General features: G+C 39.3%; 1 protein-coding gene across 3 annotated transcripts in view; it reads right to left on the reverse strand.

Annotated features, from left to right (window-relative positions):
* Positions 1-14,085, reverse strand: part of ssbp2a (single stranded DNA binding protein 2a) — a 42,571-nt gene extending 28,486 nt beyond the window's left edge. The window contains exons 1-2 of one of the 3 annotated variants that reach the window (XR_013796939.1): positions 14,009-14,085; positions 12,109-12,425 (exon numbers count right to left, since the gene is read on the reverse strand). Coding sequence is in view for 2 of the 3 variants with exons in the window: in XM_079607790.1 (XP_079463916.1) it covers positions 12,109-12,161 (53 nt within the window). In the remaining variant the exon portion in view is untranslated. Of the gene's footprint in view, positions 1-12,108; positions 12,426-14,008 lie in introns of those variants that run through there. The other 2 variants (XM_079607790.1, XM_079607791.1) reach the window with 2 other exon arrangements.
* Positions 14,086-16,062: the final 1,977 nt, after the last annotated feature.

The raw sequence follows: 16,062 nt of genomic DNA on the forward strand, positions 1-16,062 counted from the left end.
CCCCACTTTTTGAAAAAATAAAAAAATAATGTAAACCTCCTGACACAATAGGGAATATATTTTTGGATACACTATGCTTTTAATTGAACCCATGTTTACCTTCTAGATGTGCATCATCTCATATGGTTAAGCAAATCATATGTGATTTTAATAAGGCAACTCAAGTCCTAGTTTGAATATCATAATCAAGACAAGCTTTGGGCAAACACTGAGTTCAGTCTTCCATTACATTTCACTTTCAGTTTTAGAATCTCATTTGGAATTTTTAAGAGTTCCATATCTCTGCGATAACATTTGGTTATTTTTGTATTGGTTAAAGTTCATTGTATAGAGGATTTTCATATTGAATTATTTTAGTCTCCTCCATGAATGTGTGAGGGAACCCGAGTCAGCAGAGTCCAGGCACAGTCAAATCTAATTATATTTCACATGTATGCAGACGAAGAATTCTCTCTCCTGCTTGTTTCTGCAGACACAACACTTGATGCAGAGAACGACCTCCAAATGTTCAGAGTACACACAACCACTCAAACAAAACAAAAATAAAAAATATGACAAACATTCACTACAATGTATAAGACAGTGTTTGTGCAAGAGAAGAAAGTACTAGTGGAATAATGACAGAGGAACATTGGCAAATCAAGATCACACACAAGCGAGATTGAGGGAGGAGATTTGGAGATTGGAGGAATGACAGGGGGTCCTGAGCTCCTGAGAATCAATCCTCCTGAGGGTGTCAGCAAACTTTCATATTCTAATGACGAGAGACAGAGAGAGTATCTTTCTGGCAGTATTGCCCTTTTCTCCAAATGAGCAAAAACCAAAATCTTCAAACTGGAGCGGAAAAGAAACTAGGCTTCAAGAGTTTAAGAATAAAAGTTATTGAGCACAGGCATACTTCACCAACTTTAAGATGAGATTTTTACATTTTCCTCCAATAGCCCTTTTCAGCGCTGTGCCGGTTGTGTTCTGTTTTCCGGTTTGTATTTCCACAGCATGAAGGTAAGATCTTATGAATTTATGAATGAACTGCTCGTTTTAAAATATTCCTATTATGACAATATACATTTGTTATAACATCTGCTTCAAACAATACAATGCTCATAATAACTTTCGTTAACTCTACAACAAGTGAATCCACTTCACTAGCTAAATACTCTTCGACAGCGAAGAGTATGGTGTTCGGAATGGTAGCCTAGCTATTGCTTGGTGGTTCTGGGTAGTTGCTAATTAGTTGCTTACTAGTGGTTATAGTAAAAAAGTTATCTTCCCTCAAAGTTTACAAGATTTTTTTTTACATTGTTTCATTATCTGGTGATGGTGAATATCACTTAACCCGAGTTTCCTCTGCTGGAACTTTCCCCGGGAACTAGGGATTTTGGGTTGGTACTCTGTGTGTTTCGACCACAGGAGCAGGATCTAAATTAAGTTCCGGGTTCAATCCCTGCTTAAAATGTGTGATGCATCACACACATCACACACATGACCAGCGTCGGCCAATTGTGAGCCTACGTTCTGACGTACAACCCAGAAGCGCTCACTGTTACACTACGTGAACTCACTCAGAGGCCCACACAGAAGAAAATGGAAATGATGAGTTGTTGGGTTCAGCTCATAATGGAAATTATTTAGGCTAGGCATCCTCAAACTTTTGGCAGATTATGATCCATTTTTAGCAGAACATATCAGAAAGTTTGGGTGGAAGGGAAAGGTTACGGTGTCCTATTTATCATCGACGACGTGTGAAGAGTTTATTTAGCTAATGGGGGAGAAAATCAAGCAAACCATCGCTAAGGAAATTCAAAACACAAAATACTTTTCTGTAATTGTAGACTCCACCCCAGACATCTCTCATGTTGATCAACTGACTTTTATTTTTCGTTTTGTTGATCCTGGTGGACATGTGGTGGAGCGTTTTTTGCTATTCGAACCTATAGAAAGTCACACCGGGGAGAGCTTGGCCGACTGCATTTTGGCTGGTTGAGCTATAACACAATTGTAGGGGGCAGTCATACGACAATGCAAATAACATGTCGGGGAAAGTATAAAGGGGTCCAGGCACATCTTAAATGGAGAAATCCCTTAATGCATTTTGTGCCATGTGCAGCACATTCATTCAATTTGGTTGGCACTAACACTGTAGATAGTTACAAAGTAGCTGGTAGTTTTTTTTTATTTAGTTCAGTCCCTTTATTCTTTATTATCATTTAATCTCTGCTTGAGTTTGTGGCAGGCAGCGCAGCGAGATGACTTTGAAGCATTTGAAAGAGCAGCCATGAATGTGTCCGGCGTTTCTCATTGTTACAAGCGTGACATCCAGCGCATAAAAAAGCGATGGCAGACGAGAGTGCAGAACCAGATGTGCTGCTTGAAGGGATCAATTTAGAGTTGAGACATTTAATGTCATAATTGACAAACTTACATCCTGTCTTCAACATCGTTTGGAGGGTTACAAACACCTGACTGAGCTGTTTGGTGCTCTTTTTATGCCCGAACACTTTGACATTATGACAAGCGCCGACTTGCTCTCAGCTGCATACCCGCTGGATTTGGACAAGACCTTGGCAGACGAACTGACCCATTTTAGATCATTTATGCAAGATGAAGAAAAAAATCCCCTCAAAATACTCCAAACAATGATTAATCTAAATTTACAATCAACTTTTCCAAACGTGTACATTGTGTACAACTGAAAACAACAATGTGCCAAGAACGTCTCAACTCTCTGTCGCTTATGACCATTGAGGCCAAGTTTCGATGAAGTGGTGGATGACTTTGCGAGGAGGAAGACAAGAAAGAAACTCCTGTAAATTTTGTGTGACCGGGTTGGGTAACCATATGTTGGATTGGATGCTTGAATTGCCAGGACCTGCACACATTTTGTTATAATATTTTGTCTAATATTGTGTTTTCTTAAATAGCATTTTCTTGCAGGCATGTGATTTTTTTATTGTGACAGAATTTTTTGATTCATGTAATGTTCAATTAATTTTTAATTGTATGTATTTTCAACATGACATCGTGACTTTGCGTAAACACACACGCCACTGCCAAGTTATCACTGTTAATACTGCCGTGTTATCTGTACGCATTTTGAGCTATCCGCGTGTATGTCTACGCCCTAGTATGGGTAGGTTTAGGATTAGTTGTGGGTGAGGGGTTAGGATTAGAAGTGCAGTTAGGATTAGGGAATCAGGTACTGACTTCAACGAGGGGGGTAATAATTTGAAATGGAGTCAAAATTCGGCACACCATCTGTTAAATGTTCTGAGCGAAACGAATCATCATCCCCAGATGTGATTCCGCGTGCATGTCTACGCCGAAACTAACCATTATCCCCGCATGTGATTCCGCGTGCATGTCTACGCCGAAACAAACCATTATCCCCGCATGTGATTCCGCGTGCATGTCTACGCCGAAACAAACCATTATCCCTGCATGTGATTCCGCGTGCATGTCTGCGCCGAAACAAACCATTATCCCCGCATGTGATTCCGCGTGCATGTCTACGCCGAAACAAACCATTATCCCTGCATGTGATTCCGCGTGCATGTCTGCGCCGAAACTAACCATTATCCCCGCATGTGATTCCGCGTGCATGTCTGCGCCGAAACTAACCATTATCCCCGCATGTGATTCCGCGTGCATGTCTACGCCGAAACAAACCATTATCCCTGCATGTGATTCCGCGTGCATGTCTACGCCGAAACAAACCATTATCCCTGCATGTGATTCCGCGTGCATGTCTGCGTCGAAACTAACCATTATCCCCGCATGTGATTCCGCGTGCATGTCTGCGCCGAAACTAACCATTATCCCCGCATGTGATTCCGCGTGCATGTCTACGCCGAAACAAACCATTATCCCTGCATGTGATTCCGCGTGCATGTCTACGCCGAAACAAACCATTATCCCTGCATGTGATTCCGCGTGCATGTCTGCGCCGAAACTAACCATTATCCCCGCATGTGATTCCGCGTGCATGTCTACGCCGAAACAAACCATTATCCCCGCATGTGATTCCGTGTGCATGTCTACGCCGAAACAAACCATTATCCCCGCATGTGATTCCGTGTGCATGTCTACGCCGAAACGAACCATTAACCCTGCATGTGATTCCGCGTGCATGTCTACGCCGAAACAAACCATTATCCCCGCATGTGATTCCGCGTGCATGTCTACGCCGAAACAAACCATTATCCCCGCATGTGATTCCGCGTGCATGTCTACGCCGAAACAAACCATTATCCCCGCATGTGATTCCGCGTGCATGTCTACGCCGAAACAAACCATTATCCCCGCATGTGATTCCGCGTGCATGTCTACGGCGAAACAAACCATTATCCCCGCATGTGATTCCGCGTGCATGTCTACGCCGAAACTAACCATTAACCCCACATGTGATTCCGCGTGCATGTCTACGCCGAAACGAACCATATCCCCAGATGTGATTAAAAAACCCGCCAAAAAGCAATTACCGGTATGCGTCTTGATAGCACGCGAAATGGAATACGAATTGGCGTGTCATACATACGCCATTTCATGAGATCAGTCTGGTATTTTAACTGTATTTTAATTGTAAATGTATTCTAATTCATTGTGTATATAGTGTGTAGTGTATATGTGTAGTTAATTCATTAAAGACGTTTTTTCTTACGCCTCAATGTGCCACATTTTAGATTATTCGTTGAGTAGAATATTAGACTTGTAGAGAGAAAAATATCAGAAAAATGTATTAGCATAGGCCTTTGCCTCGATTTTGTAAACCCTCAGGGGTAGCGCAGACATTTGACGCAGAGTGAAAACGGTTTCACGATCATCATAACTTTCACTTTCTATTAATGTGAACGCGCAGCTAAAATAAAAGGAAAAAAAATGTGGGAAGGGGGCCCTTTGAGATAATTGGCCCCGGGGCCTTTGCAAGTCATAATCCGTCCCTGAGCGTATCACTGATACATGTCCTGCTCGAGTTGTCCTTGCGATGGACGTTCGGGTTGAATGAATAGTTCTTTCAGTGTTTCATCATTGGACTCGCGTTTGGATTGATTTGGTAAAATCAATGTCATTGTTCGTTACTGTCTTTAGTTTACGGTGTAGGAAGCCTCAGGACACGCATAGCTGACGTTGTTATGGCCATCTGCGTTTTTGTTTTCGAAATGTGCACTGTACGCTGTAGACCAATCACAACATACTGAGCCATCTGACCAATCAGAGCAGAGTAGCTCTTGGAAAGGAGGGATTTAGAGATATTGATTCATCTGACGAGTCGTTTGAGAATAATGAAAATATGGTGATGTGCAAATGTATTTTATGAGAAAATTAAACAGTTTTTTACCTTTGATGCATGTAAACCTGTTGTAGGAGACTCCAAAACAACATTAGGACACTTTAAAATAGCATAATAGGGGCACTTTAACAACTACATTGCACTTATTTAAATCAATAAAATGAACTACCATGAAACATTTTTTTGTACCTCACAGCTCAAGACACTAGCTGTACAATCAATATGAGAAATGATATAAAGAGAGGTAATAATGACAGAACAGAGCAAGAGTGGATCATTAACCTCATGCTGCGTCCTCATCCCATCAACACAGCGTTCTTTCCCATTCTCCAGAACTGACAACATCTTCATTGGCTGCCATACACTCGCTAGATGCAAACTGATTCATTTCCCAAGAGACATTAGAGAGCGGGGAGCAATCGAGTTTGAGGGTGATCCTGTCTGTGTGTGCATTTGTATCATTGGGACAAATCGGTCTATGGGTATGTGTTTGACACATTACTGTAGGTGCAGTGAAAGAGAACAGGGGATGAACACAAAGACAAATATAGAGATGGGTAGAAGAGGAGAGACAGGAAAGCAGGAACTCATAAATGATTAATGATGAGAGCTGAAAAGGAGGAAGGAGAGTGACATGAGGATAACGGGGGAAATGATCGCAACTATGGTTTGTAAAATAGCTGACAGATTACAAGTTGCTTTTATTTAACAAAACAGTGTGCATGAAACATCTGTCCCTGACATCTTTAACCAAACCTTTGAAACATTATACATTTATACACATTATGGTGGTTTTGACCTTTGATGTGTAGCCAATAGACAATGGCGGAATACAGGGATGCATATTTATGCAGAAGATACCGTATAGGCTACATACACACAAGAGTTAAGAAATTAGTCAGTAAGATTTTTTTTGTCTCTTATGCTTACCAAGGCTGCATTTATTTGATCAAAAATACAGTAAAAAGAGTATTTTAAAATATATATATTTTTTAACCATTTAAAATAAGTTTTCTATTTTGATGTAATTTAACCCTGTGATGTCAAAGCTAAATTTCAGCATCATTACCTCAGTCTTCAGTGTCTCATGATCCTTCAGAAATCATTATACTGATTTGCTGCTCAAGATACAGTTATTATTATCAATGTTGAAAACAGTGCTGCTTAATATTTTTGTGAACATCTAGTTCAAAAGAACAGCATTTATTTGAAATAGAAACTTTTTTGAAACAATGAAAAGGTCTTTATATCACCTTTGATCGATTTAATAACTCAATTTAGTTTTGTACATTTATTTCTAAGCAAATCATGTTCATGGCTGAATTTAATTTTTTTTAAATGGTGTCAGTTAGAAAAAAATCAGTCTGTTTGGAAAAACACGGCTGTAAAAAAAAATGGAGCAATGAAAGAACAACAGAACAATTTCAGAGGGGAAAAGGTCATCTAGGTAAGTCTAAGGAATGAAACTCATATCCTGTGTGGACAGAACAATGTTACATTCCTCAGCCTGGATTAATTAGGATGCTCTACTAGGTTAATATGAATGTGGTTTGCTGTCTTATTTATCATAATGTGTCAATAAAACTGAACACAGAAATAATTATATAAAAAATAAAAGTGTATGTGTTTCATATTTTTAAGAAATGGCGTTTGACTGCAGCTGGCATGTAGATGGTAAAAAATGTGAACAGTCTGAATGAAAACCAGGAGTTCAGGGGTTTAGACCAAAGCATGCTGCACGACACCTCGAGAAACAATGCCTTTCTCCACGACAACAGGAAATGCCAGCTTATCTTGCAGATGAAAGCATGGAGCAAATGTGCAGCTCTGGAAAAGAACTTAGCCTACAACACACAATCTTAGCAGAAGATCTTAGTCTAGTTTACAACTACAGGAGAAATAGACCAAAGTGACAATAATCCGGGAGAAACCGCTTAACTTTGTTGGATTTCAAACAGGTCAAAGGACGCATGGAAAAACTAAAGGACCACACAGACTGTGTGTGATTTGTGAACAAAAAAGGAAGGCTGTATAACACACAGGCTAAACACAGAGAGAAAGACTCCTAGCCGGATTCTAAGCCATGCCGTCACGGTTGCTTAACCTTGCAGTAGGGCCGGTGTGATGCCGCTTGCATATCAATGATGGAGAGAAATATCAGAGGCCAACCACTCTGCGGAAAAACTGTTCCAGCAGCAGGAACGAACAACACCAGTCATTCTCTTAAAAACTGAGCAAAACTGCAGAACAAATTACACTTTTCACCACATTAGAAAATACAAAGAGAACATATATTTGAAAAGCATCATTCTGGAACTTTATAGTAGAGTATATAAAAGTATTTAGTGAAACAAAATTTTAAAGTATAGGCTATGTATGCAGGATTCAAAATTTACTTTTGGCCACACCTGCCAATGGTCAGTGGTTTAAGACGGTCATAAATATAAATATTTCTCCAACTGTAATGAAACTGTAAAAATGTTTTTGAGGTGCTCAAACAGTAAAGAGTATGATGCTGCTGATGCAACACCAAGGTCATGGGTTTGAGTTCCAGGAAATGCATAAATTTTTTTTTTTTTTTAAAGCTTGATTGCAGTGTTAATTGTTTTGGATATGAACAACTGCTGATGCATAAAAAAAAAAAAAAAACCTATATCTCAATGACAGCTGAATTATTGAACTTTTTCCTTTCGGATAGGCCTATCTATATGGAAACTGTCAAAAAAAACATTCTTCATTCTTTTTTGTTGTGGCAGCTTACACATTTGAGCACTTTGCAGTATGTTTTCATTCACTTAGAGCTATGTTATACACTACATAAAAGGTCACTTTTCCACATATGGAGTTCTGGAGAAGAAAATAATTCAGGCATTCTAGATAAACATCCTATGGTACATTTTCCACTGAGCTAAAAGCTGTTGGAAGACACGTTGTGACAGGTGTTTTCTTTAGTAGACGGTTTGTATGTCTTTGATTTAAATGGCTCAGATCACTTACATCAGTGAGAGTTTAAACCATATTTTGTTGTAGTTCCTATGTTACACTTTTAGCAGCTGTCAAATGTTAATTTGGGACCTTTTATATAGAGTGAAGCCCTAAAACCAAAGAGAGTTTTGAGAATACTTAACTATGGAAGTCTAACTGCAGTGGCTAGGTCAAATTGCTACTTTTAGGGGAGTTTTAATCTCGTTCCTGACAGTGAAGATTGAACAATAGACCTACAAACCATTGACTACAGGGTGAGCTTATCAATATTTCAATATCAATATACTTAACAGTCTTTTCAGTTGTCTAAAATCAGTGCAATTTCTAAGTTAAAGGATAATTCCGGTATTTAACACCTTGAGTCTAAATTGTAGTTTGTTTTGGATGAACAAGAGTGGTGGACAACATTTTTTTGACAATGGTTCCTCTCTCGAGTTTTTGACTATAATAGAATTGGCCATGGACCCATTTAACATTGGAGTCAATGGGCATGTCCGAAAATTTCATTAAAACAGCCAATAATGTTCGTTTACAAAACTGTTAAACTCACCGAGTGGTTAGTGGTGTTCGTTGATGATTATAAACAATATATCGTCGCAATATATGATTCCAATCCGTTTATTTTGCTATAGTGGAACTATTTTTTCAGACACTTCACAACTGTGTAACTTCCGCTCAATATTTGAATCTGAAGCGTTAGCACACTCCCGACCACTTGATGGCGATAACTAGGGGTGGGACGATACAGGTACCTCACGATTCAATTCTGTGGCGATATGTGGTCCACGATATGATAATATCACGATTCGCGATATCTACGATATTCAATATATTGGAAGAAATTTCATCAACGATATATCACGATATATGTGACTGAAAAGAAAAAGAAGGATAAGGACATTTTATGCATTTATTAATGCCAACATTTCCAACATTGTACAAAGAAATATGCATTTGCATAATAACTCACTGCCTTGACGATATCCATATGGGGCTATACCTCAGTGGTAGCAACCATACAGCGTGCGCATACACTGTCACACACACACACACACACACACAAGGGGGTTTTGCTATCCTTGTGAGGACATTCCATAGGCGTAATGGTAAAAATGGGAATTTATACTGTACAAACTGTATATTCTATCCCCTTACACTGCCCCTATCCCTAAACCTACCCCTTACAGGAGACATTCTGCATTTTTACATTTTCGAAAAAATATAATTTAGTATGTTTATTAACCCGTTCCCCTCATGGGGACCGCTGGCTGGTCCCCACAATGGAGGTGATTTCAGGTTTTACTATCCTTGTGGGGACATTTGGTTCCCACAATGTAATATAAACAAAAGCACACACACACACACACACACACACACACACACACACACACACACACTCTCTCTCTCTCTCTCTCTCTCTCTCTCTCTCTTTCTTATTTTTTATGTTGAACGGAATGGCTACTGTTCTCTGCTTTTCAACAAATCATTTGCACACACATTCTGTCATTTTTCTATCTGAAGCTATTGCCTGCAACATTGAAAGCTCCGGTCTCTGTGTTTAGCGCGAATGCTCACGTGATTGCCGCCGGCTCGGGATACAAATTGTGCAGGACAGTCGTGCCGTGTACCAGCTGCTTTGACGCGATTATCAGTTTAACTGACTTGTAATGTGTGCAATATCTCACGACCTCCCGAGTGTCCGAACTCGCACCGTGTACGACCGCCTTTACTTGTGTTCTTCACCGGCCGCTGTTTGCGCCACTTTACCCCTATTTACTCGAACAGCGCCCCCCGCAAACAGAATGGTAGATATTGGGTAGTGACACTGACAACGGGTAAATTAATAATTTTGTGTTGTAATAAAATATCGATATTGGGCGTTAGTGTATCGATTATTTATTGCGACAGAGAGCACAACAATATATTGCAATATCGATTTTTTTTCCCACCCCTAGCGATAACTGATGTTTATGTCTCGCGGTCACAGTCGAGTTCAACTTCATATTACAAGTAACAATTAATGAAGGTTTTGTTTGTTTATTTCGCTTACTCTCCCGGAGCACAGTTGCTCTGCTCGCTAGCCTTATGAGAAACGGAAGCGAGCAAAAAGACTAACGTTACATCGACCAAATGTAAACAGCCCCCTTTCCGTTTCCGGTAGCGCATTTATATTAACGAGCACTCAGTCCTTCAACAGAATTCAATGGGATTTTACAAAATGACGAATAAAACACGACAGAAACTGTATTTCGCAACACTTTTTGTTTCTGGAACATCAACTAACATCACTAATCACTCGGTGAGTTGCACAGTTTTGAAAACTAATGTTAAAGGTTGTTTTAATGACATTTTCGGACATGCCCATTGACTCCAATGTTAAATGGGTCCATGGCCAATTCTATTATAGTCAAAAACTCGAGAGAGGAACCATTGTCAAAAAAATGTTGTCCACCACTCTTGTTCATCCAAAACAAACTACAATATAGACTCAAGGTGTTAAATACCGGAATTATCCTTTAAGAATAAGATGATGCTTAAGATTGCTGTTCAATAAGTTTTACTATAGGCCTATATTTTTTTTCCATCCAATTTTATTATTCAACTTTCATTGTTCAAATATAGGCCTAGAGGATAAACTAAAATTAAAGTTTAGACAGAGATATGCGTGGCCCTCTGTCTAAACTTGCTATTGACAACACCCAACATACAATCCAATGACACCACCTTCCACACTTTAGATCTAAACCCATGGTTTCACAGACAAGGCTTAAGTTCTAAAATGCATGTTTGAGCTGTTTTAACTGAGAAACTTGCATTGACATATCTTAAAATATGTCAGTGCCATTGTTTTTCTCAAGATGCACACCAGTAACGTTTATTTGTAAGGCATATTTTAGAAAGCTATGTCCTAATTGAACTAATTCTGGCATAATCTAAGCCCTGTCTGTGAAACCAAGCCTTAGTGTTGTCTTTGACTATGCATTTAGTATGGAACTGTGATGTCAGGACTGCTTATTGGTCCATATAAAAAAGCTGTATCTAATACTATACTTAGTCTTCATGTGAATGAACATAATTTGAAGTGATGTTCACTTCTTCATGTGTAAAACTTATATAATATATATATGTAGGCTATATATCACACCACTGACTATTAAAGTGAACAGCAAAAAAGAAGAAAACCTTAAAACAGATGGTGAAACCAAAATAAATGGTTAAAGCACCTAAAACAAACAATTTCCTGTAAAAATATATAAACATTTAAGCCTAAAATCTTGATTTTTAAAATAAAAAGTTAATGTCCATGCTATTTGTCAATACCAATAACCATGAAATGATTTGAGCATCCTATTATTAAGGATAAAACACCTTGCACAAGCTTTTAAGAACAACATAACACAAACCAAGCCTGTTTTGTTTACGATCAGTCAAAATGTCTAACACACGGAAAAACAGCCAAGAGACATTCAGGTGGACAGCTGAAAGGTCACTCAAAATGCATAAAACAGTGTGGTACAATGGAAAAGCGAAGCAAACTAAGTTAATTAACGTTATACGTGCTGTAGGCTATAAGAAAAAATCTGCCATTGACTGCTTCAAGAACGTTGAAGGAAACTAAATTATTCTTGATAATCATATAAGCTAATATATGACCACATACACTTAGTGATATAAATATTTTCTCACAATGCAGAAAGCGCGTAACTTGAGGAGCAAAGCGTAACGTTACATGCGCCAGCTGCTGTCTTAAATGTCTTCACTGTCCAAATGTGTGTGTGCGACGGCAGATGTGACCGCGAGAATTCCTCCTCCACCGCCTGCTCAATATAACTTACTTTTCCCGGGCTTGACTGTCCGATGGCACGCTGTTCTTGCCTTTGGCGTACATGCTTGCACAGACGCGACTGTCACGCACCTGTCAACCCATCACAGCCTCCGTCGAAACAATCTCGTCACCATAGCGACTCAGTCTGCTCCTCACCATTGGATGGACCGCGGTGAAGAACAGGCGCCCTCTCTCTCTTTCCCTCTCTCTCTAGATGTATGAGCAAATAACCTCAATGGCCACGCCCACTCAACACCTTTCTCTCTTTCGCTCTGACTGCAGCCACGCCCCCTGTGATCCGGTGAAATCGGAGGGGTGGCGCACGATCTCGGACCCCACAAAGCACGACATAAAGTCTGACTCAGAAAGTGTGTGACTGCACACAATCCAATGTATTTTGATGATATTTCCCCTCACAAGCCCTCAAATGTCTTAATTCCTAAGTGACAAGTGATTTTTCTTTTTAAACACTTTCTCAATGGACATAGTTGGAAAGACTGCAGGCCATGTGCTAGAGTAGACTACTGCAACAAGTATCTGATAACAATTAACTAGGCTACGACGTTTGCCTCAATAAACTCCTAATTGTTGTTCATTAATAGTTAGTAAGGTTGGTATGAACTCGGTAGGATTTAGGATGTAGAAAATGGTCATGAAGAATAAGGCATTCAAATGTTTGTCATAACTACAAATAAACAGCCAATGTCCTAGAATAGATAATATGCATGCTAAGCAACTAGTTCTATTATTATTATTAATATTATTATCATTATCAGCATCATCATTATCATCATCGACTCTTGAGTTTTGGTGACTGTCTGTCCAGTTCTGGATTCTGTACCAGATCTTGGGGCTATGTATGGAGGACTTACAAGTACTACAACTACTTGTGCGTCAGTCAACTAGATGGTACATTGCCATCTAATAAACAAAACAATCCAAACTTTAATATACAGACCAATATTAGTATGCTGAAATTAAGCTAGGGTCATATGACGGTTCTAGAAAGAAAATTATTTTGTTTATTTAGTTTAATGCAATGTGTGTACCCGGTGAATAAAGCTTAAACACTGTTTTATAATCTGTTTTATAATTTGTGTCCTCTTTTGGAAGGCCAAACAAAGTAGTTTGGCTTTCGCAACAAAAACCACAGCGTCTCCACGAAATGGCAGTGCCGGTGGCAACAATAATACAGCGAGAATAAAAGTTACACCTTCTTTCTTTGCGTATACATTTGGCCGGTGTTATGAAACTGTCCCTACAGAGTGACGTAGATTTGTGGGGGCGTGTTTAAACAAAGCGTTTTAGGAAGGTGTGAATTAACTTTTACAGAGAATATCTCTTTGGGTTTGAGACTCTGTAAATCTGCAGATCTTATACGCACAAACAGCTACATAACACATAAAGAAAAAGGAAAACAAGAAATCGCATCATATGACCCCTTTAAATATGGTTTCATTGCATATAACCATAGGCTAATTTATGAGAATCGTGTGATACTTTACCAGGCAATATAATATATATATATATATATATATATATATATATATATATTGTAGTGTATATTGCTGTAATATGTAATAAAGATCAAAGTGTCCTCTATTGGTTTGTAACAAACGAATATGCAGCATATGGTCTGGCTGCCGGCGAACAGTGTCTACTTTTACCCGCCCTTGTAGTTGTAGCTGCCTGGAAGAGTTTGTTTTGTGTTGTCAACATGTCGAGAAGATGCTGTTTTCTGTGCTGCGAAAGCTAATCCACTTTGCATGCACTTTCCAAAGACGAAGAATCTGTCTCGAATTGATACAGTAAAAATGACACCATCGACTGTTCATGCCTGGAGCCTTGAGTTAGCCTGGCTCTGCCCTCCTACGAACTTCCGCTCAATTTTCATTTTCCTTCAGTACTACTCAGGGGGGCAGTGTTTCGGAAGACACTGAAGCATCCCCGGGCGCCGCCATTGGCTAGCGGACCCCCACCTGCTGTTAGCATTCCATTGACTCCCATTCATTTTGGCGTCACTTTGACAGCGAATAACTTTACATCTGAGGCGTTTAAAGACACCATTTGTCCATTGTTTATTTCTAAAGAAACACGAAAATGTATAAAAGGCTCCATTACCTTGTATCTTACGTTATGGCCCCGTAGAAGCAGTTTTTGTAAAAATAGGCTAACGATTGCGTCATACCCGCGCGAATCTGTCGCAAAAGTCGAAAAATTACCGTTTGGTCAGGCAGAGAAGCTCGCAAGCAATCGGGAGGACGTGGAGGCATAAAGTCAAGGGAGAAGCCCATAGAGAGTGATAAAGTTGCTCCCGTTGCTAGCTCATAGACAGCTAATGCTCACGCTCTCCGTCTCTGCGAGATTCGGAAGGGAATGATTCAGATTTTTCTCGGCACAGCTACTAGAAGACCTACAGGTTGCTAACGTCACATCTACGTCGTCAAGCTCAGTTTGAGCCTGCGCAGTTCGCCTTGCGATCAGGAAGTGAGTGCTTCTAATTGACTTCATTTCTCTCCGTTGAAACCTATGGGGTCGCTGTGTCCAGTTTATATACTGTCTATGGTACTATTAGGTCTGGGATTGTGGTATGTTCTTGGGTTTTGTTTCCAAAATGCACTGAAAGCTGTAGACCAATCACAACAGACTTGACCATCTGACCAATCAGAGCAGAGTAGGCTCAAAAAAGGAGGATTTCAGAGAGACCGGCGAATCTTGATTGAACCGTTGCTGTGAGAAAAGAAGTGATGTAGACGGTGGGCCGATCTGCTCTAGTTTTTGAAATGATAGATCCTCGAGGATAGGGTAGCTGCTTTTTTCACATAAACTAAAAAAAAAATTTCTGAACACGTATCCGTTTGTTGGCAGTGTCAAGCTGATCATATTTTTTTTTGAAAACTAAATTTACGTTTAATAAACGGATTAGGCAAACGCGAGGGAGTACTATACATCCAACCAATCAAAAAACTAATTCTATCGTCACGTGACTAACGTCTGCCAATAATATTCGAAAATATATGATCAAACCAGAATTGCCAACAAATTTTATTTGACTACATATAATTACTTACTATTGAACATAAAATAAGCGTATACTCTATCGATGGAGATCGATCAACAACACGATCACCGCCTTCGGCCCACCGTCTAATGCGGCAATGAGAAAAATATTTTTTAACCTTATGGCTAGGCCTACATATAAACCTATTGTTGGAGACATCCGAAACAAAAGGAATCTTTAAAATAGCATAATAGGGGCACTTAACTTTACATTTATTTTAGTATACTCTACTACTCATTGTATGGCAAAAAGGTTCATTCTAAATATAAACTGTATGCATATATAGCATATTCAAATCACTAACTTTTAGATAAAGACAAAAAAAAAAAATCCAAATGTTAACAGGTCAAATAACTTTGAGCGTACATGCTCACTCCTCTGAGCCCATAATACTTCCATGTGATATTTTCTGTATGTAAGGGGCTCTTTATTTAGATCCCATTACGTTCTGTTATAAAAATATATATATGCAACAACATTTATTTGTAAATAATGGTATCGTTCGACATTCCAATGTGTTCACATGTAGCGTGCTGCTACCTAGTGGACAATAATAAATAAACAGACCAAGATTGTTATGCAGAAATACAATTTTAAATACAGTTTCACAAAAACTAGGATTGTATAAGAATTGAGATTTCTTATGCAAACTTTATCAGGCAGTCACATTTCTTATTTCTAAAGGTAATATCATATACTGAATATATGATACCTTTCATGTAATGTGTAATAAAGAAAGAGGCTGCTCACTGCAGAGCCATGGGTGGAGCGTGAAGTCCAGCTCCCCGTCTCTGGATGTAAGTTGGGCATAATGGGCGTAATTTTGGCGTCATTTGTGCATAATTGGGCATTCTAGAATGTTCAACCACACCCTAACCCTTACCCTACCCATTACTATTTCCC

The sequence above is a fragment of the Phoxinus phoxinus genome, assembly GCF_949152265.1.
Source record: "Phoxinus phoxinus genome assembly, chromosome: 3".
In the NCBI taxonomy this organism is placed as follows: Eukaryota; Metazoa; Chordata; class Actinopteri; order Cypriniformes; family Leuciscidae; genus Phoxinus; species Phoxinus phoxinus.